The sequence below is a fragment of the Idiotropiscis lumnitzeri genome, chromosome 2 (assembly GCF_059441095.1).
Source record: "Idiotropiscis lumnitzeri isolate Australia: NSW breed Sydney's pygmy pipehorse chromosome 2, RoL_Ilum_1.0, whole genome shotgun sequence".
Classification (NCBI taxonomy): Eukaryota; Metazoa; Chordata; class Actinopteri; order Syngnathiformes; family Syngnathidae; genus Idiotropiscis; species Idiotropiscis lumnitzeri.
The window spans coordinates 30,698,961-30,725,633 of record NC_142392.1 but is presented as its reverse complement, the minus strand read 5'-3'; the positions used below and the strand labels follow the sequence as shown (position 1 = coordinate 30,725,633).

Genomic DNA, 26,673 nt, shown 5'->3' with positions numbered 1-26,673 from the left:
AATTATCCATTCATTATCCAAGCCGCATATAAAGCCACCATAAATGCGTAACACCTGCGTCGAACAGCGGAGCAATGTGTGTGGGCGTAATGTAAGTGTTGCGCTAAGCGGCCTTGGCTCTGGGGCCGTCTCCACAGTAACGAATACCGATTTCAAGGCTGGATTCGAAGGCCGTACGTGACAGCGTGAATTTGGACTCCACGTGCGGTTATGCCGCGCCGAAAAAGACGTCACGCAGCCGAAAAAGTAGCTTTCCGAGGTCGCAGCCTGTTAATTTGGACACGGCCAGCGTGAATTTGGACACCACGCGCGGTGGTGTCGCGCCGAAAAAGCAGCTTTCGGAGGTCGCAGCCTGTTAATTTGGACACGGCCACGGTTTTATGCTTACGATGCAAACTGGGCCTCAATTATCAACCAATCAGGAGTCGGACACTAGGGCTGATTCTGATTGGCTGTTTACTGTCCAATCGCATTTTACAACAGTACGACGTCCGGGAGGACTCAAAAACACAGTCGATAGAAGGGTCTTCTGCATTCTAACATGCTGCTCTTATTGCTTTTGTAATCATTCCAAACAATTTTTTGTTTTCAAATATCATTGTTTGGTTCAATAATATTGTCCCTTGAGATCTATATGCTTCTATAAACCTTTTTTGTTTGTTTGTTTTATTTATTTTAATAAGCAAATGTCACCACTCAGAGTTGTGCATTGCATGTCATGATGAACAAAAATGCCCAGACACTATTTTTAACGGAACGTTTTGCTCTTCTTGATTTAGATCCTTTCGACTGTGATTACAACAATGTTTATTCAATTATTTTAACATGTTAAAAAATATACAAATATTTGTCAATACTTTTTATTTCAATCTTGAGTATTTGTCAAAATATTTGTTCATTTAAATATGTGCCCAAATATTTATTGATTTAATATATTTAAATTTGATTTTTAAAAAAATTATTTTTCAAAATTAGGACTCTTCAATTTGTTCAATATTGAGTAAATGTTTCTATTTTATTATTAATTTAATTTACTCTGTATGTGGTTGCGAATTTTAAATTGAAATGTTTCACTATTTTATTACGTTAGTGTTAAAAATATTTTAGCGTTTATTTAAGTACAGACGCTCCCCAACTTACGAACGAGATACGTTCCGAACGGTCGTTCGTTAGCTGAATTTGTTTGTAAGTTGCTTCAGCGCTTTATTTTGTCTTGTAATTTATGTTTAAGGCCTATATGAGTATATTGAAGGTTTATATAAATATGTTTAAGGCTTGTATAAGTAACCTGTATTGGTTTGTACTGAAAAAAAACATTTAATAAAATGGAGACAATACCTACAGTACTGTACTACGTATGTTAGAGAGAGAGAGACACACACACAGGATGTACATGGACGTAATAAGATAAATCAAATGAAGTTTAACTTACTTTTGGATGATGTACCCGATGCTTAAGGAGATGATGGAGGAAGAGGAGCATTTTATATCATGAAAGGGTCTTCGTCATCGCCGCAATGGGCTTCAAAAGTTACTTCCTCCTCCGTAACTTCAATGTAGGAAGAAGATGAGGGTTGATAAGTATCTTCCTTGGAGGATTTACTCGAAACTGGCCAAAAGAAGCGCTCTAACGACGATTGCAGAGTTTTCTTCTTAGTTTTTTTCATCAGGAGCGTCTGTACTTAAATATTTCATTTCATTTCAGTCTTCAGACGCGCAGCAACAGCAGCAGCAACGAACTGCGTGATGCAGATCATCTCCTTTGTGGTGACAAATAAACGCTGACTAAAGTCACCATCAGATTGCCAACTCCTGACATTCCAAACCTTTGAGAGAAACTGAGACGATTTGCGTTTCTCTTTCTGGTTCTTTTTATAGTTCAACTTCTAGTTCTGTTTTTCACCTTTTCACACTGCGTAATGAAAGGCCAGTTGAGCAAGTGGAACAAGTGATTTTATTGATGATTGTGGAAGGCACCGATTTCATACAGATTTCTTCTCAGACCTTTTCCATTCGGTGCGATTAAAAAGACATCTGAAAAGCATATTAAAACATGTTCCAGACAAAAGCAATTAATTTAATTTAAAATGTTTCATATAAAAACAAAAAAAAAAAGAATCAGCATCACTCAGACACGTTGCTTCTTCTGGCACTGATCACATTGGCTTAATGTCAATAAAAGAGCTTTGCAAAATTAAATTTATCATATTTTATTCAAAATCACATTTGCATCTTACCACAAAGAGTCAGTTCCTTCAGTTTTTTGGTCTTTTTTTTAAGCTTCAAGGATCGCTGCTATTCTCGCCATCACAATCGTGTCTCTCAGCACTCTGTTTTGAGGAGAATTTTTTCGCACAAACGCTGCAACTGAATGGCTTGTCTCCACTGTGTGTTCTTGTGTGGCGTCGTAAATGAGACCTTCGAGAGAAACTCTTGCCACAAACTGAGCAGGAAAAAGGTTTTTCTCCAGTGTGTGTTCTTGTGTGGTTTGTTAAAAATGACTTTACATTAAAGCTTTTGCCACAAACGGAGCAGGGAAAAAGTTTTTCTCCAGTGTGTGTTCTTGTGTGTATTGTTAAATTTGCCTTTTGAGAGAAGCATTTTCCACAAACTGAGCAGGAAAAAGGTTTTTCTCCACTATGTGTTGTTGTGTGTTTTATTAAATTTGACTTTAGAGAAAAGCTTTTCCCACAAACTGAGCATGAAAAAGGTTTTTCACCAGTGTGTGTTCTTGTATGTTGTGTTAAATGTGCCTTTAGAGAGAAGCTTTTACCACAAACTGAGCAGGAAAAAGGTTTTTCTCCACTGTGTGTTCTTGTGTGCCTTTTTAAACTTGACTTTTGAGAGAAACACTTGCCACAAACTGAGCAGGAAAAAGTTTTTTCTCCACTATGTGTTGTTGTGTGTTTTATTAAATTTGACTTTAGAGAAAAGCTTTTCCCACAAACTGAGCATGAAAAAGGTTTTTCACCAGTGTGTGTTCTTGTGTGTTTCATTGAAATTGACTTTACAGAAAAGCTTTTGCCACAAACTGAGCAGGAAAATGGTTTTTCACCACTGTGTGTTCTTGTATGTTGTGTTAAATGTGCCTTTAGAGAGAAGCTTTTACCACAAACTGAGCAGGAAAAAGGTTTTACACCACTGTGTGTTCTTGTGTGAATTATTGAATGAGACCTTCGAGAGAAACTCTTGCCACAAACTGAGCAGGAAAATGGGTTTTCTCCAGTGTGTATTCTTGTGTGCCTTTTTAAACTTGACTTTTGAGAGAAACTCTTGCAACAAACCGAGCAGGAAAAAGGGTTTTCTCCAGTGTGTGTTCTTGTGTGGATTGTTAAGATTGACTTATGCAGGAAGCTTTTGCCACAAACCGAGCAAGAAAAGGGTTTTTCTTTACTGTGGGTTCTTGTGTGCCGTTTTAATGACAGCTTTGAAGTTAATGAGTCAGTGTGACATGCCATTCCATCTTTAGCGTGCCCATTATCATCGTCATGAGCGTCTGATAATGTGTCCTCATTATGTGCTTGTGATGGCCCCCAGTGGTCTTCATCACCTTCTGTTGTCACATGATGACTTGAGCGGCTGCTTGTAGGCTCCGCCCCTCTTTTGTCCTCACTCTCATCCTTGTTTTCATCTTCAGTCTTTATCGGGAAAACGTTCAGTGGTGACTTGTTGAGCTCCTCCTTCTCCTCCTCCTCCTCCTTTTTGATGTGAGTCAAGTCTGGCTCCTCTTTCACAGAACGGAGATCGTTTTGTCTGACGTCTGTAGGACACAAAAAGACAAACACACATTTGGTTTGGTCAAGTCAAAGCTCATGCGGTGACTTTGTCTAATGTCAAGTCAAGTCAAGTCAATTTTATTTGTATAGCCCTTAATCACAGACAGTCTCAAAGGGCTTTACATAGCCACAATCGACATCCCCGATCTTAACCCCCAGGAGGGCAAGGAAAAACTCACAAAACCTCATTAGGGGAAAAGTGAGAAACCTTGAGAAGGGACCACAGATGGGGGAATCCCCCTTCCAGGATGACCAGGCTGCAATGGATGCCAACTGGGCAACATTTGACACATACAATGATGCTATGCAATAATAGATGAGATAATATAAGAGTCAATTGAATGAAGTGCTGCAGGAAGATGACTTCAGTGGAGTGGGTCCTCATCCAGGGCCGTAATATCCATGGCAGCATATTGCTATATTGTTTCTACTGTGCTACCTTTGACTTGTGCCTGCCGCATACGGAGCAATGTGTGCAACCCCGATTTGGACCGGACCATGGGGGCATTTCACAAAATTACGTCCTACGATGTAAACCTCCCTTTAGCAGCACAACTGTGATAAACGAGCATTTAAAAAGGAAGCACGTTGCGGCTGATGCCAGATTTAATTCCTGACATAGTCACAGACGTTTCTGGAAGCGAGCTGAAGTTAGCACACACAGGCTATTGTGTGCGTCTGATGGAACACCTGTTGTGGGACCCTAACTTATTAATGGTGGCCACTGGGGGCCATCGCAACATAATGTAATTGATGGAATAGGAATCCTTCAAGTGAAATATGTTTACAAGTATTTCTTTTTGCATTTAGAGATAGTTTCATCGTGGGTACTTACTGTATTTTCACGACCATAAGGCGCACTTCAAAGTCCTAAATCTTCCCCAAAACAAGCGAGACGTCTTGTAATGTGACACGCCAATTATATGGACTGAGAAACTCTCTCGACCATGGGCTTGTTCCCCTTGAGGTATTTCAGAGGGCATTTTAGCACACACTGCTGGCCAAAGTCTGAGACATCTATGCTTCAAATTGACTGTGACATAAACATTATGTGAATACGTTCTTTGGCTGATGGTGCAGGAGAAAGCGGGACAAAAGGGCAGCTGTACACGATGTTGTAGTCTGTCTTATCATTCATGTTATTGCAAGCAAGACACATCACAGGTTTAGACTACAGACTGCAAAAAAATAAATAAAAACACACTGCCCAAAGCACACCACTCACATTTCTCTAACCAGCCATCTGATTGGCTGAGGCTCCCAGAATGCATCAGTACTGTTTGTTGTTTTTATTTCTTATGGGGATATGAATGGCATGAGAGATGCATGTTTTGTGATAATTTTATTTCTTTGTTTCATTGTTTGCTTGTAAGCTGTTCAGGGATATTTTTGGTTTTGATTTGAAACCATGACTCTATGGTGTGGTGACCAGTGAAATCCCTCCCCGAACATTGTAGATTAAATGTGTTGCCATGACATCTCTCATTGGTTTGAGGAACCGCTGCTGGCATGCGCGTATGGCAAGCCCTTGAAGCATTTATTCCATATCCTTGATATCAGACATTTGTGTATTTCGCTCGTGCAGTCTTTTCCAGCACTAGTTATACATTTCGCCACACTAGTGATGCCCGTTGCCGTACTAGTTGCCCAGAAACTCTGACAAGCGACTCATTTTTAGCGACTAGTGAGTCTTTTGTTCAACTAGTGCTGACAGATATCTAACTTGTGACACCGAGATAGGCACTATTAGTGCCAAATTCCCAGCTAGTTATCTTTTTGATGCTCTAGTGGCCCACTGTCCCAAACTAGTAATGTTCAAAGTATTACTCGTGACTTATGATCGCCTGCACTAGACAACTAGTTGGAAATTAAATACCCACTAGTTAACAAGTGAAAGATAAACATCAACTAGTTCACTAGTGAAAGACCCTTGAAGTCTTGATATTTAACTACTGGGTCCAAAAAAATACTTGTAAACTAGTGATGCCTCAAATATCCACTAGTTACACGAGTGAAAGATTTTGACTGAACTAGTTCCACTAGTGAGTTCCAAAATGTTCACTTGTAGAACTAGTGGATGCCAACCTGCTCACTGGTTAACTGGTGAAATTGTCTTTTTGGATTAACTAGTAAAATAGTTAAGTCGAAATTTCCACTCGTAGAACTAGTGAAACACAAATTCCTCACTAGTTACGCTAAATGCTAATGAGGAGGCGGGAAAGTACCATGAGTGTACGCCTCCTATTGTCTCTCTGATCGGAGCTCCACCCAGCAAAAAATTAACCCTGTAAAGCCTGATTCTGAGTGTCCACATTTTTTTTTACTGCCGGTTGCTTGGTATCTATGCAGAATAAAACTATTTTTTCTCAGGGAATGGCTCTCTGGGGGATGTATATTTATTATTTACACGGACATAAGGGGTAATAGTACTGCTGAAAATTCACTCCTATCCACTTTTGGTATACGAAATAAAAGGAATGCAGTGTCTTGCAGAAGTCCTGCAATTAATTCTGCCTTCACGAGGATGTGATTTTTCGGATGTTGATTCTGTTCAAAGTTGATGCGTATTTGTTAAAGATGCTGTAATCTGTATTGTGGAGATATATATATATATATATATATATATATATATATGGATTTGGGAGAACAGCATATATAATATAAAACTTGATGACGTCACCCTAGGCTCGTCTCCAATGATTGATTGTCGTGGAAAAACAACGGAAGTAAATACAAAAACACAATCTTCTTACCTTGTTATATTCAATAAATGAATGTGTGTGCATTGAGAGGTTTCTACAATCTTTATTGAAGCCACTGATTGCGTTTTGTTTTTTAAGATGGAAGATGTGACCGAGCAGGTTCGATGTTGGAGGAAATATTAGTTGTGGTTTCACCACTTGATTTCAGACAATGCATATCCAGAATATAGTTGAAAAATATTTTATTGTAAACATAATAAGATACATGAAATATATAATGAATTTAACCATGAATAAATGGTTAATTAATCAAGATTTCGGGAGGAAGTTGTGTCTCTCCCCCTCTTGATGTTCTTTCTGTTACTCTCCAGCTTCTATGAACAGTATCGCGCTGCAGAAGAAGCGCCGTCAGAAGGGTCCGAATGGAGCTGCTCATCTGCTGTGGGGTCTCTAAGCAGTCAGGACCGATAGTTTGTCCAGTAACATATAGCGCAACCTTATTTATAATACACAGTTACTAAGGAATACGAATACTGCGTGCAATGAAGGCAAGAAAATAATTCAAATATACAAACGCAGCTAGCAAACGATAATGAACGATTATGTTCCAACGTTAATTGAACTTTTGTTCCTACCGTATTAGCTTGTGAGCAATGAACAAACAACACCGTGAAGCCAAAATGTGAGCGTCAGATGCGCGTAAAACTTCATCTTTTGCAGTTCAATCGCTATAAAACTACCAGCTGCAGATTTCAGAAAGTCCTGCCAACATGAAGCTGCTCTCGGCGGCGACTGTGAGCGTTGAACTGCCGCCATCCACGATCAAAACCGGGCACCGACGTCTCCGAAATCGTTGAAGCAAGTTTTTAAGTAGGGCTTATCTTGATAAATTGACCCCACATTTGACGTTTACACCACTACTTTGTCGCCTAAAATAATCGTAAAATCAAATGTTGTATCACAATAGAGTAATATTTACAAAAACATTGCAATACCTCTGAAGGTTTTCTCTTCGGCTTATGTCGCTGGTTGGCATATTATGAATCGTGATTGGCTGTCCGAAGAACAAACGTCATGTCGGAGGAATCCTGGGTAATGGAGGATAGTGACAAGACGTCCGTTGAAAATTTTTTGAAAAGCCTTGCCGAGGGATGCCATTTGAGTATTTATTCTATGGCCTTGAGTAGGGCTGGGCGAAATGACCTAAAATCAATATTGCGATAAATTGGGCAATTTTACCTCGGTAATGATCGATGCACGATAAATTCCCCCTGAGGACCAAAATCAAAATAAATGCAGGAAATGCATATTAACGGCTTTTTTTTATTGACCAACTGGTACACATTAGTTTCAATGAAAAATAAAAGTACAAAAATCATTTGAATAAACATTCAAAATAGCTTGCTTTGCATGACTTGAACAATGTCACAAAGAACAGGAGAAAAAGGGTACCTCTCACAAAATCTTTTTCTGCAAATAGATTGTGCCGAGATGCTGTAATGCCATTTGCAAAGGACTAGATTTGTGTAAAGGTATCTTGTAGACAATATAAATAATGCCATGTGCAAAGGAGCTAGTCGCCTGTAAACAAAATGCTAAATAGAATGAAAAAAATGTCAATGGAATGCTAGTGCCAAATAAACAAGTGTGCTTCATCAGGAAAATGTGCCGTCTCGAGTAATCTGGTGCGCAGTCGCCACTTGTCGTCTATGTAATGCACATTCAGGCTCAAACAGGGATCCATGTTGCAACTCGACCACAAGTCGGATGTAGATGCAAAATGCTCGACAGGTCTCCGCTCCCGTCCCGATGTTGTCCATATAAGGAAGTGCTGTTTGCGACAAATATTTTCGTGCCTCTTGTTGGCTACGTTCATGAGGCGTTTCAATCCTGTGCGCTCCACTGTAACTAGAGGAGCGCTATCTTTAGCTATGTGCTAGGCTATCGCGTCCACCTCTGAGACGTTGTCTTGTATGGTGTCGCCTCCGTTATGGGCTGTTGTCACTTGTCCAACCTTGCTTCTCACTTTGAACTTTTAGCACAAGCTCCAAGTCAACAGCATGATTGTGTTGTGGGTGGTGAAAAAGAAAAGGTTGGACGCGCTGTTTCAGGTGCTTACGACGCACTTTGTAGTTCATGTTCTTTTGCTCAAACATTGTCTTCATGGAACCCAAAACATTTCCAAACGACAGATGTCGAATTTCTTTTCGGGACAAGCGCGACAGGAACAATTTCAACTAACGTTACTTCGTCTGCAGCCGTGTCAGCCGCTTCAGGATTTGAATCGCCAGCAACGAACGCGTCTTCTGTTTACATTCTTCTACAGCGAATGAGTCACGTAACTAGATGCGTTGTAGCCGTCTTAAAGAGGCATGAACATCGCCGCAGACAGAAAAGACTTCCTTTTTTTAGACACCGAATTTACCGACAAGGGCAAAATTATGTCGGTCACTGTAATACATTTCGGTAACGGTAAATTTTCGGTTTATCGCCCAGCCCTAGCCTTGAGCATGCATTTCACACTAGTCCGCCAGAGCATTTAGGGGTTTACATGTTCACTAGTAAGATACAAAAATGAGCTTACTAGTGGATCATGTAAGCTGAAAAAAAAGCCCACTCGTTCACTAGTAAGATATTTTAGCTTACTTGTTCACACGTAAGCTCAGAAATGCCCATCACATGTTAACTAGTAAGCTAAAAAATGAGCTTACGAGTGAACTAGAGGGCATTTGTATCATACGTGTTAACTAGTAAGCTAAAAAAAACTAGTGGGCATTTTTATCTTACATGTTAACGAGTAAGATACAAAAATGAGCTTACTAGTGAACTAGTGGGCGTTTTTATCTTACATGTTAACTAGTAAGATACAAAAATGAGCTTACTAGTGAGCTCAAAAAATGCACACTAGTTCACCCGTAAGCTAAAAACTGCCCACTCGTTACTAGCATACTAGTTAACATCTAATGGCCATTTTTTAGTTTACATGTTAACTAGTAAGCGCTAAAATAAGGTTACTAGTGAACTAGTGCGCATTTTTTTTAGCTCATGGGGATCAGTAGGAAAGAATGCAATGGTTTCCTATTGGCGGTCCATTTCAAATTAATATAATCTAACCAGTCACTGCTCATGATTTTGGTATACGGTAGTCAGAAATTAGTGACATATGATGACTGTATTTTATCTTATGTAATATTTAATAGCTTAATATTTACTACACAGAAAGTATTGTACATGTTTTCTCTTTTATATAACTACATACCTATTTTTTTACACCCGCCTGCATATGGAGAGGGAGAGAGAGTAAGATTAATCATAAGTAGGATGTGTTTTTATACAATCACTCTTTTCATAACAGGTATGACGGGCCGGGCTCTTAAGGGTTAAAGCGTCAAGAGATCTCATCTAGATATTGACCAATCAAAGTACTTGTCCCGCCTGCTTCATTTGAATGCAGTTCACTAGTGAACATGTTGGTGTATGAGTCATTTTAGAGACAACAATGGTCACATATTTCATTTTACATGTTGTCTAGTAAGGGCCAAATGTCCACTAGTGACACTAGTTAAGCTTTTTCCTGGCCTTACTCGCTGACTTGTCAGATTCTCAAATGCTCACTAGTAAGGCATAACATGTCCACTAGTCACACTGCCAACCTTACTAGCTGACTAGTGAGGTTCAAAATGTGAACTAGTTTCCTAGTAAATGCAAAGATAGCCACTGGTTAGTCTAATTTTTACCCCACTCGTTAACTTGTGAAACACATGTTTTCATTCTAGTGAACTAGTTGAGTCCACAATGAGTCACTCGTTAATGAGTGACACTGATGTTTATTTAACTAGCTAACAAGTAGAAGGAAGTTTGTCTCACTTGTCAGACACAGAAAAGAACCTGTGCAAGATTTGACTGAACATGTTTGAATTTTATCCTACATGTTGGCTTTTTATTTTTACTTGTTTAAGGTTATGCATCACGAGTGATGCATTGTGCACAACAAATATCTAACATGTGGGGATTTTTGGTATACTAGCTAATGTTTTTGCATACTAGCTGGCATTTATATCATACTAGTTAACCAAAATTGCTTACTAGTGGATATGTGTGCACAACTTGTGAACTTGTATCGCGTTGTAACTGGGAAAAAAATCAACTTCTCAAATTTGATGATTTCACAAGTTAACTTGTTGTGTGCACATGTCACCTAGTGCGCAATTTTGTCATGCACTTGTGAACTAGTTATGTGAAAATAATTGTCACTTGTTTGCTCGTGACTCACTTTGAACCCAAATACTTTACTAGTTAGAATACATGAGCTTTACAAGTTAACAAGAGAGGACAAAATGAGCACAACTAGTGTAACTAGTGGATATCTCAGCATGTACTAGTTTACTAGTTAATATTTTGAGCCTCTCTAGTTAACTTGGAAGGCCAAAATAGATTGCAAGCCTTTAAGTAGTTTGGCTTCATGCATTCACTCGTCAACATGTAGCCCATGAGAGGCAGCTGCTAGTTAACTAGCTGCAGTTCCCCAGGAACACTTGTCAACTTGTATAAAACATGTGCAAATAAAGTGGGTGGGACAATGACAAAATCTGAATTCTGATTCGTGTATTTAACTGTAGAGCCAATAGGAATCCTGGATGCACACATCTGCCCCACCTTCTCATTAGTTTTTTGTGTAACTAGTTGACTAGTGAGCAGTTTGGCATCCACTAGTTCTACTAGTAAACATTTTGGACCTCACTAGTTGAACTTTCCATCCATCCATTATCTATACCGCTTCTCCTCACTCGGGTCGCGGGGGGTGCTGGAGCCTATCCCAGCTATCTTGGGGCAGTAGGCGGGGGACACCCTGAACTGGTTGCCAGCCAATTGCAGGGCACACAGAGACGAACAACCATCCGCGCTCACACTCATACCTAGGGGCAATTTCGAGTGTTCAATCGGCCTGCCATGCATGTTTTTGGAATGTGGGAGGAAACCGGAGTACCCAGAGGAAACCCACGCAAGCACGGGGAGAACATACAAACTCCACACTGGATGGCCGGAGCCGGGATCGAACCCACGCCCGATGATGTCTCTCACTGTGAGGCCATCGTGCTAACCAGTCGGCCTCCGTGCCGCCAACTAGTTCAGTCAAAATTTCTCACTAGTGTAACTAGTGGAAATTTGGGGCATCACTAGTTGACAAGTAACATTTTTGAAAGTTACTAGTGAAATATTAAGGCTTAAAGGGCTTTCACAAGTCGACTAGGAAGTATTCTAGCCATTACAAGTTAACTATTGGGTATTTTCGCTCTCACTAGGAAATCACATGTCACTAGTTAACATGTTGGAATAATCCACGTTTTACTATTTAACATGTTGCTGAAAATGAGTCACTTGTCAGAGTTTCTGTGCAACTACTACAACAACAAAGGGCATCACTAGTGTGGCTGAATGTATAACTAGTGCTGGAAAAGACCGCACTAGTGAAATACGCAAATGTCTGATATCAAGGATATGGATTAAATGCTCAAAGGTCTTGCCAGATGCGCTAGCTAGCATGCGCGGATCAGGTGAAGTACGCACATGTGCACAAAACTGTGCAGGGCCATCGAGGTTCATTGACTCTCACCCGACTGCGCCAGTACAAAGTTCATAAATAAATAAGACCAATACGTACTTGAACTTAATAATTTGTGTTTTATGCACTAAAATTGATCAACAGCCATTGTCAGGTAGAATTCATTCCATAAGGAATTGCTTCAACAAGATATAAAAACCAGAAAATGTAAAATGTTAAATAATCAGTTCAAATTTTATACTGGGAAAAAACATGGAGTTTACCCCCCACTATTGGTTATTCTTTGGCATTTATTTTCTGCACTGATTTCATTTGGCAAAAACAAATGTTCAGCAAACCGACAAGTAAAAGGCAACATTTAAAAATAAAACGGCAATAACCTTGAACGATTTCCCCAAACAACTTAATGTTGTGATGCATATTTTTAACGATAGAAAGTCGTTCTTTACAAAGCAAATGAAAGACCTGTACAAACCTGCTTTGTGTAGCACAACACGAGGCTGGTTGCAAACTTCGTCCAGCAGTGGAAGATGTTGCTCGTTCTCTTCTTTTATTCCACAAAGTTCCACTTTGTACTTGGGTGTCATTCCTGCACACATTTTCAAACGCCAATCTCAACAAATCCGCACTTGATCTCTGCTTGGCGATAACTCGTGAGCTTCTCTTTGTTCGACGAGACGAATGAAAGATGGCGTCTTTTTTTCCCAAGTAGTGCTGAATGGATCTCCTGCGTGAAGACTGCAGTTTGTTCAGCACTCAAGCGGAAGAATAGGACACACCCCGCTGTGATATGATTGGCTGCTGACTTTGTGGAGCACTGTCACCAACTCACCGACAGATGTCGCCATTTGCGATGCAAATAATTGTTGTCTCCTTCCAAACAAAGGAAAAACGTAAGATTTAAACCGTATGCACATTAACAAACATTTTAGCTCCCAAATATGAACTTGAATTGAATTGAATTTTACTTTTGTTGCTGGTTTTGTTAAAACATCTGCCACCATGTTGTCGGTTGGACAGTCTTCCAAATGTATTTCCCTATTATTAACAGTTGACGTGACAAAGTGATACTTTATGTCAACATGTTTGTGTCAAGTTGTGGAGTAGGTTGAAGAGGACCCAAAAGCAGGGAAGCAAGGAGAGGGAAACTTAAAGGGTATTTAATAAACAAAACAAAAGGCAAACAAGGAACTTGGAAAAACTAAAATATTGTAACGTTGTATAATAAATCAGGCCGATTTGTCCATCAGCGAACACTTTTATTTTTAAGCCAGAAACGGCTGCTGTTGGCCGCAACCACGCCGATCAGAAAACTAAAACAACAACGACAACAACATAACATTCACTCCCGTCGCTTCCCCGCTGCCTTCACAGCATCCCCAGAATAGAGGAAAACACAGAACGCTTGAACTATTTACAAAGTCGCTCCACTGCCCTCCCCTTTATCAAGAACCTCGTCCCGAGGGCGTCATTCAACAAAGTCACTGAGGTGACCCGGTGGTCTCCTCTGTCGCTGAGGCCGCCCCGAGGCCTGTCCGCTCGGAACAGCCAGTGTAGCATCAGGCGATGAGTCCTCAACAGTAGCTGCCTGTGGGGGTGAGAGTGGAGGCACAATCCGCCGTCTTGGAGGGTTGGGATTCGAAACCCACTGTGAGTGTGTCCGCGACCCAGACTGCTGCTGTGGAACGGCATCACCTCTATATGGGGCCAGTCTGTCTCTGTGGAGGGCTACCCGTCTGCCACCAGGTGGCAGCTGCACCCTGTACACCACCTCTCCTATTCTCTCCAGCACTCCACACGGCCCCACCCAGTGCCTGTCCAATTTAGGACACCTGCCCATTTTCCTTTTTGGGCTGTACACCGAAACCAGGTCTCCAGCCTGAAAGTCCATCCCTCTGGCCTTCATGTCATAATTCCTTTTCTGCATTACACCTGCCTTCTGTAGATGGTCGCGAGCAAAGACATGTGCTGACTCCAACCTGTCTTGGAGTCTCCTGGCATATTCCGGTCCTGGTGGCCCGGCTGGTGTATCAAGGGGTCTGCCAAAAGCCATTTCCACCGGTGTCCGTAGCTCACGCCCATACATGAGCAGGGAAGGTGTACATGAAATGGAATCCTGTACACATCTGCAACAGTCTCTGCTTCTTGGTCGGGGATGGCATATGCTTCTGGCCATTTCGTAAAATAGTCCATAGCAGCTAAGACATAATGGTTGCCTGTGTCAGTGCGTGGAAATGGGCCCATTATGTCCACCGCAATCCTCTCCATTGGCGCGCCCACTGCTAGCTGTTGGAGGTGGGCACGAGACCGGCCTGGTGGACCCTTGTGCGCTGTGCAGAGGTCACAACGGCGACAAAAGTCCTCAACATCTCGCCTTAGTTGACCCCAATAGAAACTTTGCCGGAGTCTGCGAAGTGTTTTTGACACACCAAAGTGTCCTGCCTCTGCAGGCCCATGAGAAGCTTTCAACACAGCCTCTCTCAGAGCCCTGGGGACGACCACCTGCCATCTATCCTCACCAGTAGCAGGCTCCTTCCAAGCTCTCTGGTGCACCCCATCCTTGACCTGAAGAGTCCCAATCTTTGAATACAGTCCTTTAGTGGCAGGCGAGTGTCCAGCGACCTTCTCCCACTTAGGGTTTTGACCCGACTCGACCCACTGCAATACAGGTCGGAGGTCAACATCCGGTTGCTGCTGCTTCCTCCATTCAGGTGCCCCCACAACCTTGACCTCCCTACATATGGGGTTGACATGATCATGCGCGGGACTTTGCTCATCACCACAAAGTTCCTTCTCTCGGGTTTCTCTGTTCTCGCAGAAGCGGCAGCCAGCAAGAGCACAAGGGCGTCGAGACACAGCGTCAGCGTTGGCATGGTGATTTCCTGCCCTGTGCTCAACTTGGAAGACATATGGGGCCAGTTCTTCAAGCCAGCGTGCAATCTGTCCTTCAGGCTCCTTAAAAGACAATAGCCACTGGAGTGCCGCATGGTCAGTGCGAACAGTGAAGGGTAAACAGGACAGATAATATCGAAAATGGCTAATGGCTCTCACAATTGCCAGCAGTTCCCTTCGTGTGACACAATAACGCCGTTCAGCCTTATTCAAGGTTTTGCTGAAGTATGCCACTACTCTCTCCCCGTCTGCCCCCACTTGACTCAAAACCGTCCCTATTCCGACATTGCTGGCATCAGTGTCCAGGACAAACGGCAGGTTGGCGTCTGGGGGGACGAGAATGGGTGCCTCCGTCAGCACCTTCTTTAGCGAGCTGAAGGCTCGTCTGCACTCGGGAGTCCAGTCAAAATCAGTGTCCTTCCGCTGCAGGTGGAAAAGCGGTGCAGCTAGACATGAGAAACCCCGCACGAATCGCCTGTAATAGGATGCCAGCCCAAGGACGCTCTTCAGTTCACGCGGGTTGCTGGGAGTAGGCCAGTCCCTCACGACTCGCACGTTCTTCTCCAAAGTGCTAATGCCTTCCCTTCCAACTTTGTGTCCCAGGAACTCAAACTCTCTTCTCATGAAGCAGCACTTGTCAGTACAGAAAGCAGTCTTTGGCCTGATTTCCGAGCTGAGAGGCACCTGCCAATATCCACTGCGCAGGTCTAATGAGGAGAACCAGGACGATCCAGACACCAGATCCAGAGTCTCATCAATGCGGGGCAGTGGATAGGAGTCTTTCTTGGTCACGCTGTTTCAGGGTCTATAGTCCACACAGAACCTATTCTTCACTGTCTTTTTTTTTTTTGACCTTGACAACCCCTGAGGCCCAAGGGCTGTCAGATGGCTCAATGATACCAGCTTTCAGCATCTCGTCAATTGCGCTGTCCGCATCTGCCTGATGTGCTAGGGGAAGGCGGCGGGGGCGTGCTTTGATAGGTCGTGCATACCCCGTGTCAATTTCGTGCTGCACCAAGTCTGTTCTGCCCACCTCCTCTTCTGTCAGCGCAAAAATGTCCTTAAAGTCCCACAACAGTTGCCACAGCTCGTCCTGTTGCTTGGGTTCTAAACCATCACTGTTGCGCTTCCACACTTTGCGCACTGCCGTCAATCTGTCCACTCCACCTGTCATGGACCACGGGGCCGGGGGAGAGGAATGCTCATCAATGTGGGCATCTGATGTGGGTGGAGAAGTCATAGGAGCCAGCGGTTCATGGGTGGGATCAGACTCCTGCTGTGCAATGGCTGCGCTCGACGTCGGAAGGAATGACTTTTCAGGCTGTGTAGGGCGCACCATTTCAACTGTGGGGCCTCCTGGAAAAGCCAACGTGTTCCTCCCCAGGTCAAGCACGCACTGGGCTGTTCGTAGAAAGTCCAGTCCTATGATGCAGGGGTCGCGTACCGCGGCAACCCACACCCGAAAGTTCATGCATAGTCCCCCCACTTGGATAGTCACCACCCCCCTTCCAAGCATAGGGGTGAGCTTTGTTCTTTTTATAGTTCAACTTCTAGTTTAGTTTTTCACCTTTTCACACGGCGTAATGAAGGCCAGTTGAGCAAGTGGAACAAGTGATTTTTATTGATGATTGTGGAAGGCAACGATTTCATAAGCACAGTTTCTTCTCACACCTTTTCCATTAAATACGATTAAAAACACAACTGAAAAGCATAATGTTAACAAATGTTGTTCCAGGCAAAGGCAATTAATTTTATTTACATGTTTGATGTAAACACCAAAACAAATCATCACTCAGACACATTGCTTCTTCTGGCACGGATCACATTGGCTTAATGTCAATAAAAAAGCTTAGCAAAATTAAATTTATCATATTTTATTCAAAATCAAAATTTACATCTTACCACAAAGAGTCAGTTCCTTGAGTTTTTTGTTGTCTTTTTTTTAAGCTTCAAGGATCGCTGCAATTCTCACCAGCACAATTGTGTCTCTCAGCACCCTTTTTAGAAAAGAATTTTTTAGCACAAACGCTGCAACTGAATGGCTTGTCTCCATTGTGTGTTCTTGTGTGGCTTCGTAAATGCGACTTTTGAGAGAAACTCTTGGCACAAACTGAGCAGGAAAAAGGTTTTTCACCACTGTGTCTTCTTGTGTGGATTGTTAAATGCGACTTTCGAGAGAAACTCTTGCCACAAATTGAGCAGGAAAAAGGTTTTTCACCACTGTGTGTTCTTGTGTGCCTTGTTAAATGTGCCTTTTTAGAGAATCCTTTGCCACAAACTGAGCAGGAAAAGGGTTTTTCTCCACTGTGTGTTGTTGTGTGGATTGTTAAATGTGCCTTTTGAGAGAATCCTTTGCCACAAACTGAGCAGGAAAAGGGTTTTTCTCCACTGTGTGTTCTTGTGTGGATTGTTAAAAGCGACTTTCGAGAGAAACTCTTGCCACAAACTGAGCAGGAAAAGGGTTTTTCTCCACTGTGTGCACTTGTGTGGATTGTTAAAGGCGACTTTCGAGAGAAACTCTTGCCACAAACTGAGCAGGAAAAGGGTTTTTCTCCACTGTGTGTTGTTGTGTGGATTGTTAAATGTGCCTTTCGAGAGAATCCTTTGCCACAAACTGAGCAGGAAAAGGGTTTTTCTCCACTGTGTGTTCTTGTGTGGATTGTTAAAAGCGACTTTTGAGAGAAAATCTTGCCACAAACTGAGCAGGAAAAGGGTTTTTCTCCACTGTGTGTTCTTGTGTGGATTGTTAAATGAGACTTTTGAGAGAATCCTTTGCCACAAACTGAGCAGGAAAAAGGTTTTTCTCCACTGTGTGTTCTTGTGTGACTTGTTAACGTTGCGTTTTGAGAGAAGATTTTGCCACAAACTGAGCAAGAAAAAGGGTTTTCTCCACTGTGTGTTCTTGCGTGCCTTTTTAAACTTGACTTTCGAGAGAAACTCTTGCCACAAACTGAGCAGGAAAAGGGTTTTTCTCCACTGTGTGTTCTTGTGTGCGGTTTTAAAGACAACTTTGAAGTTAATGAGTCAGTGTGACATGCCCTTTCACCTTTGGCTTGCCCATCATCATCATCATCATTATCAGGAGAGCATGATAATGTGTCCTCATTTTGTGCTTGTGATGGCCCCCAGTGGTCTTCGTCACCTTCTGTTGTCACGTGATGACTTGAGTTGCTGCTTGTAGGCTCCGCCCCTCTGTTGTCCTCACGCTCACCCTTGTTTTCATCTTCAGTCTTTATAGGGACACCGTTCAGTGGTGACTTGTTGATCTCCTCCTCCTCCTTTTTGATGTGAGTCAAGTCTGGCTCCTCTTTCACAGAACGGAGATCATTTTGTCTGACGTCTGCAGGACACAAAAAGACAAACACACATTTGGTTTGGTCAAGTCAAGTCAAGTTATATTGTTTCTACCGTGCTACCTTGACTTGTGCCTGCCGCACACGGAGCAATGCGTGCGACCCCAACTTGGACCGGACCATGGGGGCATTTCACAAAATTACGTCCTACGATGTAAACCTCCTTTTAGCAGCACAACAGTGATAAACGAGCATTTAAAAAGGAAGCACATTGCGGCTGATGCCCGATTTAATTCCTGACATAGTCACAGACGTTTATGGAAGCGATCTGAAGTTAGCACACACAGGCTATTGTGTGCGTCTGATGGAACACCTGTTGTGGGACCCTAACTTATTAATGGGGGCCACTGGGGGCCATCGCAACATTATGTCATTGATAGAATAGAAATCCTTCAAGTGAAATATGTTTACAAGTATTTCATTTTGCATTTCGAGATAGAACTAAATGTTCCTGGGCTTGTTGGTAGAAAAGGGGGTTGTGACGTGTTCCCTTTTTAAGACCATTGTAAGCCAGTACAAAGTTCATAAATAAGACCAATACGTACTTGATTTTTAAAAAAAAACTTAACCCTTTGTGTTTTATCCACTAAAATTTATCAACCGCCATTGATATTTTTGCCGTAGTGTGCAGAGTATTTAGAGTCAGTTTGAATCATTCCAGAAGGAATTGCTTGAACAAGATATGTCAGAGAAGTTATTGTAAAAAAACGAGACAAGCCTGCACAAATGAATCACCCAGCCAAGATTGAGGAGGAGCAGTCCGGCAAAGAGAAAAGCGTTCCCGCTCCTGTGCGGCGTTTTATTGAAGCACAGCAAAGCAATTTGTATATGCAAACTCATAAAGAATGGAAAAACATGAACACTTCGACTTCATCACACCCGTCCACACGCTTCCTGTTGTTCGAACGGTTTCAGCTTACAAGACATGTTTGGGTCACACTTTTGTTAAATGCGAGCTAAACGGTTTCCTGTCAAACACGGTTCAAGACGTGCATGTTTTTGTGGCTTCCTGCTCAACTGCCAGCATAGACACAACTCTTTTACCACTGAACTAACGTTTTCCTGTTTAAGAGGTCCATGTTTTTGTGACCTTCTATAAACCCGTAAGCATAGTTTTGAAACATGATGACATGACAAACTTAATTTCTTTCGCGATAATATAAAAACTTTTGCAGATATAGCAAAAACAAATTGGAGAAGCTGTGGAGCAGAGCACAACATCAGTCAGACCCCGGGTCCACAACCCCTCTGGCAGAGACGCAAACAGAGCTTTCGCTTCAGAGTGACCCATTCACTGTCTACCATACTGTCAAGAAATTCGGAAAATGTTCCGTAACAGAAGAATTCGGAATGGGTGCTGAAACACCACAACCTGCTAGTGACGGAGTTTCTACATCTGAAATTAACTCTGCCAAAAGTCTTCACCAATGGGCCGAAATCTTTAGTATGATGATGCGCACCGATAGTTAATGTGATTTGTGGCTCAGCAAACAGAGACAATTCAAACAGTTTCCTCTGCTCTGGGCAAGGCACACATGCGAGGCAGCACCGGTAGACATCACAAATACATCATCCTAATGCAAGATGCAGTTCTGACTCTCGAAATTGGGTGAATGCATTCTGATAAACCAAATCATCATAACTCAGTGTTCAATGCAAAGGACCAATTGGTGGTTTGAATGGGTGGAGGCGGCTACACCACGCAGACCAGAGCAGGAACAAGACGGACCAGCTGCGGGAGGATGGAGACCCTGGTCTCAGAGCTGCCCAGTCTACTGGAACGGAGGACAACATATGCTTCCCCGCCGGGTGTGCACAGTCAAATTCAGTCCCACTCGAATTCCAGTGTTTGTTTCACAGGTGCGGGTTCGGTCCACGGCAGTGACTCGGCCAATCTCAAGAGTCCCACACGCGTGACGGTGTTGTTGCTCACTGGGATATGGAGAAGAAGCTTGCAAAGCGTGGAATATCTTGTTCCACCATCAAAAACTGTTGTCCATCAATCGTCACCGGAATGCCAAGACCTGCCGGTCCTTGAATGCTGAGGCTCCGCGGGCACCCCTATCGTGGAATGTGGTCCCAATCGGGCTGAGGCGTCAACTGTGCGTTTGGAAGCCATAGAAGCGTTGTCGGAGGAGGGGGTAGCGATGGCGCCCCCGTGCTAGTGGAGCTCTTTGTGACTGGCATGGCGCTGGACCACAGGATGGTACATTTCAGGAAGTGGCTCGGTTTGGACCGCTCATCACCCAGTGACCCCACAGCAAGAGCACGTCCCACTCACAACCCATGTCTATAACCACCCACCACCCCTACTTCTGTTACGTGACCTTGTTGACCGGCCGGTGCGGACAACAAGCCTGCTGTGGCAGGGGAAACGGAAAGAGCAGACGCAATGGGAGCTGCATGCGTCGGCTGCTGCATTAACTGCTTCCCCCTGTTTTATTTTATTTATTTTTCCCATGTTCTTTTTTCTTTTTCGGGTGAATTAGCACTCTTGTCCCTCTGAACCCGCGAGTGTAACAATTCGTTTTCTACATCCAATACAATATTTTCTTTCATCGATGCAAAAACGGGGATTCGACTCATACTGATTAGCAGTTTCTCATTGACGGACTGTTCCGCATGATGTCAGAAACAGGGAGGCGCACGTCCTCGAGGACGGCCACCAGCACAGCTGTGTGGTGGTGACACTATTGGACGGGTCACTGGCGGAAGCTTCAATCCATTCGCCTCTCGCCCCGTCTCCCATAAGAGCTCACAAACTTAATATTTTACATATATTTTACAAATGCCAATGCCAATTGGTTTTGTCTTCTGTTTATGATTCATATTCAATCCCCATGAACACGTCAACTATAATTTAGCTCTTCTTTTTTAACTAACTAATACAGTGATTCTCAAATAGTGGGGCGTGGTGCGATGCTAAGGGGGGCGCGTGAGTTGATGACAGAGCTCCACATAGCCAGCAGCCAATCATATCACAGCGGGGTGTGTTCTATTCTTCCGCTTTAGTGCAGAACAGACTGCAGTTTTCACGTAGGAAATCCATTCAGCGCTGCTCTAAAAAAACTATGCCATCTTTCTTTCATCTCGTCGAACAAAGAGAAGCACACGAGTTATCGCCAAGTAGAGATCAAGTGCGGATTTGTTGAGATTGGCGTTTGAAAATGTGTGCAGGAACGACACCCAAGTACAAAGAGGAACTTTGTGGAATAAAAGAAGAGTACGAGCAACATCTTCAACTGCTGGATGAAGTTTGCAAGCAGCCTTGTATTGTGCTACACCAGTGATGCTGAGGGGGGCACGTGGGACCCTGGGGAACATGATTTGCATGGTTTTGGGACCGAAAAAGGTGATCTCAGACAACGCGAGTTTGAGCTCGTCAAAGCTGTTTGTGCCCCGAGTTCACGCAGTATTGATTAACAAAAAAAAAGCGGCGCCCCGTCGCTCGTTGACCCGGAAGTGATTTCTTTCGCCGCTCCTTAAATGCCCCGCGCCAAGCTATCTTGCGCCGCAGCAGAGCGAGCAAGGAGGCGCTAAGCGCGCTAATCGCTAAAATTAATTGCATCGATGGACGCTCAACTTTGAAAAGAAGTCTGACTCAAACCGCGTTCGGGCGGAGAGCCAGCAGCTACGAACAGAAATGTTGTATTGCAACCATTACGTATCCAAACAAAATAAGACGATGGCTACGTTAGCACTTTAGCAGACGCTCTCAGGCTGGAACACGGAAATGGCTGACGTCATCACAACGAAGTGGTTTGACGTCAAACAGATTGTAAACATAAAAAAAAATGTATAGTCAACAAATTAAAACTGTTGCTTTATGTTATTTATACAGAATTTTTGTTTGAAATCCCCCTGGCTTTTTGTCTTTTCTATATTATGTACGTATTAATAACTGTTTGGTTTGTTCATGTTAATAAAGTTAAAAAAAACTAAACAAAAACGTATAGTAAATATTTATCATCCCATCAATATTCGCACCACAGAGTGCTGAGTTTCGAGATCCTCACAATAGTCGTTCTCAAAATGATAGATTTTTTTAATCAATTTGTCTTTGTTAAGGGATATTTTATTGACAATCTAACATTTATAATACAAAGAACATGTACATTAGTACGAAATGTAAAAACAATTGTGGTGGGGGGGCGCAAATCTATTTTCTTCTTGGTATGGGGGGGCGTGACAGGAAATAATCGAGAACCACTGAACTAATACAGTGAACCCCCGGTTATCGCGGTTAATGGGGACAGAGACCACCCGCGAAAACTGAAAATCCGCAAAGTAGCGTCGCACCTTAAAAAAACAAAACAAAACAAAAAAAACACCGTGTAAATATATACTTCGCACCTATATATATATATATATATATATATATATATATATATATAGGTGCAAAGTAGCGGCACACCTTCAAAAATGCTTAAAAAAAATCATATATATATATATATATATATATATATACTGGTAGAGAGAGAGTGAAATTCATGTTATAACAAAAAAACTAATTATGATTAAAACTTATTATTTTTTTATTCCCCAGCCATTATTTTTGTATTTATTCAATTACTTCTTTTTGTATTTATTTAATTACTTCGACTTTTACCTGCTGGTACGCCGTCCGGTGTGCCCTGTGAAGGTTATGATCCTCCAGCAGAACTGGAGGATTGAACAGGACTCTCCAAACGCAGACCCGGGAAAAAAGGTGGTGATACAAAGATATTTATAATCACAATATAGTCAGTGTAATCAGCGCGTCTCGCAGCAGCTGACGACATGGCGCGAGACGATCGCTGGAGGAACGCCCACACAGCTGAAAAAACCAAAACACACGCTGCATGACAGGCACGGATCATGACAGTGAAATGAAAGGTGGCATTCTTCATTTATTTATTTATTCATTCATAACTGACAGCCTCGCGCTCCGCCGGTACCCGGGCGGAAGGTGCTCCTATTCGGCTTAACTACCACGCACGCCGGCCGGTCTCCTTCGGAGCTCACGCACGGCCCCGAACGAAGCAAAATGTCGCCGCGCGAGTGCCCGGGCGGAAGTTGTTTCTCTTCGGCTTAACTGCCACGCACGCCGGCCGCAGCTCGGGTACGGTCCGAAACGTCGCCCCCGATCGTGTCCGTCGCCACCAATCGTGTCCGGGGGAACCTGCTCTTCTTCGTCCACTCTCCTCTTCGGCGCACGCCGGCCGTCTAACCGCTTCAGCGCCCCCTTGTGCCGCTCGGCGAAACTACAATGCCCCCGAATATTTTTTAGACCCGCAAAGCACTGAACCCGCGAAAGGTGAACCGCGAAGTAGCGGGGGTTCACTGTATAACCCCGTTTTCCTCAACCAATGAGTCAGTATTCTTTGAAGTGGATTATGCGCAGACTAAAAATATCCAATTTAATTTATATCAATTTACTGTACAGTGAACCCTCGCTACTTCGCGCTTCAGTGCTTCGCGGGTCTAAAAAATATTCGGGGGCATTGTAGTTTCGCCGAGCGGCACGAGGGGGCGCTGGAGCGGTTAGACGGCTGGCGTGCGTCGAAGAAGAGCGTGGGCGAAGAGGAGAGTGGACGAAGAAGAGCACGTGCCCCCGGACACGATTGGTGTCGACGTTTCGCGCGGTTCGGACCGTACCAGAGCTCCGGCCGGCGTGCTGCAGTTAAGCCGTAGAGGAGCATCTTCCCCGGGCACGGGCGGTGCCAAGCGGCCCCCAAGTTTAACCGAATGGAAGCTCCGGAGGAGGAGGGCATGCTCGCGTCACAGTAAGCCGAAGAGGAGCACCTCTTCCGCCCGGGCATGAGCGGAGCGCGAGGCTGTCAGTTATGAATGAATAAATCAATAAATGAAGAATGCCACCTTTCATTTCACAGGGCACACCGGACGGCGTACCAGCAGGTAAAAGTCGAAGTAATTAAATAAATACAAAAAGAAGTAATTGAATAAATACAAAAATAATGGCTGGGGAATAAAAAATAAGTTTTAATAATAATTTGTTTTGTTGTTATAACATGAATTTCACTCTCTCTCTCTCTACCCATATATATATATATATATATATATATATATTATTATTATTTTTTTTAAAGCATTTTTGAAGGTGCGCCGCTACTTCGCACTTTTTTTTTAAGCATTTTTGAAAGTGCGCCGCTACTTCGCGGATTTTCAGTTTTCGCGGGTGGTCTCGGTCCCCATTAACCGCGATAACCGAGGGTTCACTGTATATCAAAAGTCCCCTCATAACATGATAATTCATCATATTCCTGTCATTTCCATCTTAAAATGTCGTTCCATTAATTGAATTACCGTAGTCCATCCGTCCCCAAACTGAAGTATGGAACATTAGATGTTTTTTTTTTTCGTTTTGCATGACCTTTAACATTGCATGTTCTGTTTCAACAAAATTGTATCTCTTACCAGTTTCCCTGTTTCATGAGTTGCTGCCGAGCCAAAAAGGAGGAGTTCAGAGAGGAATTTCACCCTCAGGGGCAATCCCAAACTTTTGTTTCCAGGACATTGTAACACACTGGGCTGGTTTGTTGTTCTCCTTATTGCAATTTTACTGCATTCAGTCTTCCTCGAGACTGAATACGTTCTAGTGTTTGCCAAATAGTTAATCCTAGTTTCTCACTTTAGCTTTTCACAGTCAATATATGAACTTTTTCAACTGAACAATCACTTCATTGAGGTCTAATTATCAATTGTTTACCATAGTCAGACTTTTGCCGTCAAAGAGACCTGTTCCTTAACCATATCTGAACGTTTTCATCACTCAGGGCTTTTCCGTGTTGACAAATCAGATTCCACGGAACATGCATTCATTCTTTTATGATCTTAGATTTCTCTATTTAAATGGTGACAAAATTATAATTATTTTTAACAGAATTTAATAAAAACGTCCACAAGCATAGAATGGATGTTTGGTTGGTGTTAGATGAACGGATATTAGGAGACTTAATTTTTTAGACAAACATCGATTATGAATGAACATGTCCTTTCAATGTATTTAACTTTGCCACGTCTTACCTTCACCCTCACTGTTCATAACAAAAAATATTTTCTTGTCAAATAAATATGCTTATATAAACTCAAGAAATTCCAAGTTGTGTTTTGAATTAAGTCACAAAATTATACATGCATGGTTTGACACATGTTGTTCATATGTATAGTGTTGGGGCCGCAACTAATGATTGCCTGTTTGTCCTTTACAAAAATAGTTTATAATTTAATTGTTCCCAATTATTTGATTAATCAGTTGTTGGAATTCATTCATAGTCATGTTGACCCTTGGCCTTGGAAACATATTTTGAGTGATCAGTGGATGATTGCCCAACAGGTGTCACATACTTAATATTTAAAGTAGACCCAGCATGACACAAAATGGTGTGCTTGATCTACTTACTAAATGTAAGGTAACTTTTTGCATCACATTTTTATGTAGATAGTGCAAGGATTGTTTTGTAAAGGCTACTTCATTTCTTGTGTGGAAGAAATTAGATTTGCAAGTAAAATCCACTTAACTTTGCAAGTCAGGTTAGTTTTATTTTCGCAAGTAAAGTCTACTTAACTTTGCAAGCAAGTTAACTTGAATAGTTAGGTTGCATTTACTGAAGTAATGTAGTTAACAAACTTGCAGAATTAAGTTGACTTCACTTGCAAAATTGAAACTAACTTGACATGTAAAATTAAGTAGACTTTACAAAACCGATTTCTTATGCACAAGAAATTAAGTAGATGAAAAAAGCACTGTCCTTGCTTTATAAACATAAATGTGTGATGCAAAAGGTTACCTTACATTTTCTAAGTAGATCAGCCCCAAAATTTTTATCAGTGTGGATATAAAAATACACTACATCTGTCAGCATAGTTTTGAAACATGATGACATGACAAACTTAATTTCTTTAGCAACATATAAATACCGGAATATGTAAAATGTTAAACAATCAGTTCGAATTTTAAAATGGGGAAAAAAAACACGGAGTTTACCCCCCCACTATTGGTTATTCTTTGGCATCCATTTTCTGCACTGATTTCATTTGGCATAAACAAATGTTCAGCAGACCTGCAAGTAAAAGGCAATAATTAAAAATAAAACGGCAATAACCTTGAACGCATTCCCCCAAACAACTTAATGTTGTGATGCATATTTTTAACGATAGAAAGTCGTTCTTTACAAAGCAAATGAGAGTAAGACGTGTACAAACCTGCTTTGTGTGGCACAACACGAAGCTGGTTGCAAACTTCGTCCAGCAGTTGAAGATGTTGCTCGTTCTCTTCTTTTATTTCACAAAGTTCCTCTTTGTACTTGGGTGTCGTTCTAGCACACATTTTCAAACGCCAATCTCAACAAATCCGCACTTGGTCTTTGCTTGGCGATAACGCGTGA

The 26,673-nt window shown here is 42.4% G+C and overlaps 2 protein-coding genes across 2 annotated transcripts; both read right to left on the bottom strand.

The window, feature by feature from the left end:
* Window positions 1-1,947: 1,947 nt before the first annotated feature.
* LOC148342285 (uncharacterized) lies at window positions 1,948-18,297 on the bottom strand. Its single transcript, XM_088288795.1, has 2 exons — window positions 17,980-18,297; window positions 1,948-3,760 (listed from the first exon to the last, which is right to left on the bottom strand). The coding sequence occupies exon 2, from the start codon at window positions 3,456-3,458 to the stop codon at window positions 2,283-2,285; it is 1,176 nt and encodes a 391-aa protein (XP_088144921.1). The 5' UTR covers window positions 3,459-3,760; window positions 17,980-18,297; the 3' UTR covers window positions 1,948-2,282.
* LOC148342284 (uncharacterized) lies at window positions 16,481-26,673 on the bottom strand. Its single transcript, XM_088288794.1, has 2 exons — window positions 26,492-26,673; window positions 16,481-18,273 (listed from the first exon to the last, which is right to left on the bottom strand). The coding sequence occupies exons 1-2, from the start codon at window positions 26,613-26,615 to the stop codon at window positions 16,883-16,885; spliced, it is 1,515 nt and encodes a 504-aa protein (XP_088144920.1). The 5' UTR covers window positions 26,616-26,673; the 3' UTR covers window positions 16,481-16,882.

Bases quoted from the DNA above. Each gene is read 5' to 3' on its own strand.
- LOC148342285 (XM_088288795.1), bottom strand. From the start codon at position 3,458: ATGGCATGTCACACTGACTCATTAACTTCAAAGCTGTCATTAAAACGG.
- LOC148342284 (XM_088288794.1), bottom strand. From the start codon at position 26,615: ATGTGTGCTAGAACGACACCCAAGTACAAAGAGGAACTTTGTGAAATA. The intron at 18,274-26,491 runs GTTTGTACACGT...TGTGTCCTGCAG, and splicing joins TGTTGTGCCACACAAAGCAG to ACGTCAGACAAAATGATCTC.